Source organism: Cololabis saira, chromosome 21 (genome assembly GCF_033807715.1).
Source record: "Cololabis saira isolate AMF1-May2022 chromosome 21, fColSai1.1, whole genome shotgun sequence".
NCBI classification, from domain to species: Eukaryota; Metazoa; Chordata; class Actinopteri; order Beloniformes; family Belonidae; genus Cololabis; species Cololabis saira.
In genome coordinates this window covers 5,935,856-5,940,719 of record NC_084607.1, presented here as the reverse complement: position 1 = coordinate 5,940,719, position 4,864 = coordinate 5,935,856, and the positions used below count along the sequence as shown (strand labels likewise).

General features: G+C 39.0%; 1 protein-coding gene across 1 annotated transcript in view; it reads left to right on the top strand.

The window, feature by feature from the left end:
* Positions 1–4,631, top strand: part of LOC133422081 (uncharacterized) — a gene marked incomplete at both ends in the record, with an annotated part of 110,622 nt that extends 105,991 nt beyond the window's left edge. The window contains one exon of the mRNA XM_061711985.1: positions 4,547–4,631. Within this exon, the coding sequence (XP_061567969.1) occupies positions 4,547–4,631 (85 nt within the window). The remainder of the gene's footprint in view (positions 1–4,546) is intronic.
* Positions 4,632–4,864: the final 233 nt, after the last annotated feature.

Genomic DNA, 4,864 nt, shown 5'->3' with positions numbered 1-4,864 from the left:
AGTTAAGCCTTACCTTATTAAATTAAACCTTTTTTGGGGTCGTGAGTAGGATAAACACGGAGACAACTTCTGCTAAATTCCAGTGTACTTCAATGTCCGCTCAACAGCGTAGGATTTTAGAACATCAACACAGCACCTAGTGCCGTACTGTGGCGTATCACTCCGCCCAATCTAAAACATACTAATGCACTACAGATAAACTGACTAGTGTCATTATAGTCCCTGATTTACAGAATATAAAGAATATATTTATAAAATAATGAACCCTGAATTAACAAAATAACCTTCTTAACAAAAATAAATCTCCTCTTACACTTAAGGTGAACATGAATCAATCTTTTTTATGATGTAAAATTCTATCTATTTATTTACTTGTATTTATTTATTTAATTTTAGTTGTTAAATTTCTGGAAAAGAAAAAAGTCAAATCATACATGAGAGAGAACTATTCAGTTTGTGGCTAAATATTTGTACTTGTATGAAACTGAAGATGCATAATGCAAACCTGACATTTACTTTTAGTTCAGTTTGTGGGAAAATGGTTTGGCCTGGCTTTCTCTTTAAAACTTAAACAGTTATAAAGCATTACAAACTGTAACAATAGGGCAAACGCACAGCATTGTTTTGTTATTTGCGTCTTTCAAACAAAAGACAATTTCCTCATGACTACCTCATTCAAGGTTGTTAAAAAAATACCTGCTATAATATCATATCGTTATCGTGACCTCAATATCGTGTATCGTACCGTATCGTGAGATTAGTGTATCGTTACACCCCTATAGTTTACTGTTAGTCTATTTGAAACATGTCTGGATATTTGTCAAATTCTGAGGTTGTGAGACGACGACTTTGAATATGATGGACGTCCTTACCGTTTTGAGCCGGAGTTACGGCTGAAGAGCTCACTGAACGGAGGACAAGAGTGCGCGCACAGAGATGACGTCATGAGTTCAGAAGGTCTTGTTTACAAAGTGATTTATTTGTTACACACACAGCCCCGGATGTAGACAACAGGTCCTGGAAGCAGATCTAGTGATTCATAAAAGAAATGAAGAGTTTCGCGGCAATCATGTGTTATTTAGACACTGCATCGTCCTGTGTCCCGCGGAGTGCCCCCGTTCACTACCGTTATATGGAGAAGCGGCTCGCAAAAAAAACCCCTAATATCTTCTGAAGGACTCCAAATGACACCAAACACCTCTGGGTGAGTCTACGACCATAAAAAATGCCAGAAACAAGGTCCCAGGTTGTAAAAAACCGAACTTTCCCTTTAACGTCACATTTTTATCTAATCAAAAAGAACCGACTCCGACTTTGAGGTTTGAAGTTTGGGTGGGTTGTGGCTCTAACACATCTGTCCACATCTGTCCCTCTCACCTTTTCTTCTTCTTCCTCCACATCAGAGGATTTCTTGTGGAAACTTGAACTTGACCTTCTCGTGTTCCCGACCTCGCCGCGCCGCTGCCGCTGATGAAGTTTGCTTAAAAAGCTATTTCCTTCTCAGGTGGTGAGCCCACGTTCGATTTTAGCCATTAAACCGGCGCGCCAGGAGTGGCTCTTAATGACCGGCCCGGGCCGGGCCGGCAGAGATGTAGATTATACAAATTTATAACCTGGGCATCTGCGCCGTCTTGGCTCCTGATTCGGTGAGCTTTATTCCCTTCGGTAATTGAGGGCAAGACAAAGTCATTTAATGCTAGACCTTTAACTCACCAGAGTCAAGCCTGCAGGGGAATCACTTCCATTAGTTTAGCATATATGATTATTAAATCTTTAAGTTAACTTCTATTGTTTTTACGCTCCCCTCTTTAAGGGGAATACAGATTTCTCAGCTCACTTTGATTAGTTTCCAGCGATGATTGGAACAAAGCAGCGGTGTTGACTTTTCCCTCTCCTGTAATTCCTGAACTTCATCCTCTGTTTTTTATCCTCTTCATCTCCACAGTGACGTCGCTTTTCCTCCTCCGCCGTCTCCTTTTATGGTGGATTAATGATTCATTGCTCTGATTTCATGTTCTTCTGATCATACCAGCACAGCGCCGCGGGGGGAATCCAATGCACACAAACTGAGCAGACGTGATTCAAACACTTCATGCAACATGCAACAGTAGAGGGAATGCACATGCGAAAAAATCCACCTGGGCCCCCGCAGTAACTTTCAGTCTTTGGCAACTGAAACATCTAAAATGGGAAAGAGCTGTTGTGCGATCGACTGTACTCATAGATTTAGCAAGAAATCAGAGTTATCTTTTTACAGACTGCCGAAAAATAAGCTTAAGAGAGACAAATGGATCGCTGCAATTCACAGAAACAACTGGATTCCAGACACGAAACGTGGATTTGCGGTTCCCATTTTTAAGTCCCCCATCAACCCTAATACATAAAGCAAATCTAAAGGTCAGACTTACCATAATTCAAAAGTTAATCGCTAAATCGTGTGTCCTCATCACTTTAATTTCTACAACAAATCCTGCAATAGAAGTCGAGCCAAGCGTCAAGACTCTTATATTCCCTTACTTCTCAAACACATCCAACCGTAAAATAACCTATAAATTCTTCTCACAACTACGCCACCAAAAAGCCTCACATTTCAACCTCAACCAAAACTGGCAGCGCGCCTTATCATCATTCGGTATTACTGTAACCTTAACTAGACATAAAGCAGCGACGCTGACTCGCATAACGGCGACTTTTGACGAGACGGAGCAAAGCTGGTTTTTATTTTGTTAATAAAGTTTGACATACGGTACTTTTCTTCTTGTTTTTTAATTTTTTTGCATTTGCTGTAGGATTTTGTATTTCCTGTAGCGCAGCTCCATCAGGTAGATACGTAACTCAACCCCAGCCACTATAGTCGGTATTTTACCAGATATTTAGTGCGCCTTATAGTGCAGAATATACGGTAGCATATAAATATCAGGAAACTGGATTGGTGGCCAAATATTAATGTCCATGGACCACTGGTTCTTGGTAACTGTACCAAATATTAATGTCCATGGACCACTGGTTCTTGGTAACTGTACCAAATATTAATGTCCATGGACCACTGGTTCTCGGTAACTGTACCAAATATTAATGTCCATGGACCACTGGTTCTTGGTAAACTGTACCAAATATTAATGTCCATGGACCACTGGTTCTTGGTAACTGTACCAAATATTAATGTCATGACCAACTGTTTCTTGTAACTGTACCAAATATTAATGTCCATGGACCACTGGTTCTTGGTAACTGTACCAAATATTAATGTCCATTGGACCACTGGTTCTCGGTAACTGTACCAAATATTAATGTCCATGGACCACTGGTTCTTGGTAACTGTACCAAATACCAAACCATGACACTTAACTGTACCAAATATATGTCATGACCACGACCCTTCTTGGTAACTGTACCAATTCATTAAAATGTCCATGACCCACAAGATACATTCGTCAACTGTACCAAATAATTAATTCCTGACCACTCATTACCAAACTGGTCTTGGGTAACTGTACCAAATATTAATGTCCATGGACCACTGTTCTGGTACTGTACCAAATATTAATGTCACATGGACCACTGGTTCTTGGGAAACTGTACAGGTCACTGTCAAGCTCCACTGCCTTTAATTTAAGCCGATAATCGGCTGTTATCCCGTCTTCTCACTCCCAGTTGCAGCCATAGTTGCCACTCAGTGTGAGAATCTCCCTCTCACAAGTACCGTCACACCTCCTCCATTACCCTCCCATATGCATACCTGCTAATAAGAACGAACTGACAAGCTCCCTGTGATGTCACTAAAGTTGCTTTTGTCACGAAAATTACGACTAACTAAACCATACTCCAACTCAACCTTTATCACCTGATGACAACGAGAATAGAAAACGAGACGAAAATCTGTCATGTGACGATAACGATAATATAACGCAATATGTCGACGAAGAAAAACAAGACTAAAATTAGAATACAAAATTAAAACTCGCTAAATTGCTTAATTTCGTTGACCAAAACGAGACGAGACGAAAAGATCCTTAATGTCCATGTTTTCAGTAGTTTCCTCTGGTTGATTGGCTACTACCGAATGTGTTGTTGAGAAAGAAAAAGATGGGGAGAAATACAAAAAAACTAATTAGAGTCTTCTGTATCTGGAATGAATGCATTCTTGAGTCTATAACAGGGGTCGGCAACCCAAAATGTTGAAAGAGCCATATTGGACCAAAAACACAAAAAACAAATATGTCTGGAGCCGCAAAAAATTAAAAGTCTTGTATAAGCCTTAGAATGAAGGCAACACATGTTGCATGTATCTATATTAGTTAGAACTGGGGGAAGATTTTTTTTTCATTATGCACTTTGAGAAAAAAGTCGAAATGTCGAGAAAAAAGTCAAAATTTTGAGAAAAAAGTCGAATATCGAGAAAAAAGTCGAAATGTTGAGATTAATGTTGAAGTACAATCTCGAGAAAAAAGTCAAAATGTCAAGAAAAAAGTTGAAATGTCGAGAAAAAAGTCGAAATGTCGAGATTAAAAAGGAAAGGAAAAAGGAAGAAAAATTTTTAAAAAAGGGAAAAAAAGAAGAAAAAAAAGAGAAAAAAGGAAAAAAAGAGAAAAAAAGAAGAAAAAAAGGAAAAAAAGAAAAGAAAAAAAGAAGAGAAAATGAAAAAAAAAGGTCAAACATTTTTGAAAAAGCTCCAGGAGCCACTAGGGCGGCGCTAAAGAGCCGCATGCGGCTCTAGAGCCGTGGGTTGCCGACCCCTGGTCTATAAGGTAACAATAATATAATAATAAGATAACCTTGTTTGAATTGTAAAATTGTAAAAAATTTGGCTAAATACAATCTTTGACTAAAAAATGGTCCTGGACAATTCTGACTAAAATAAGAC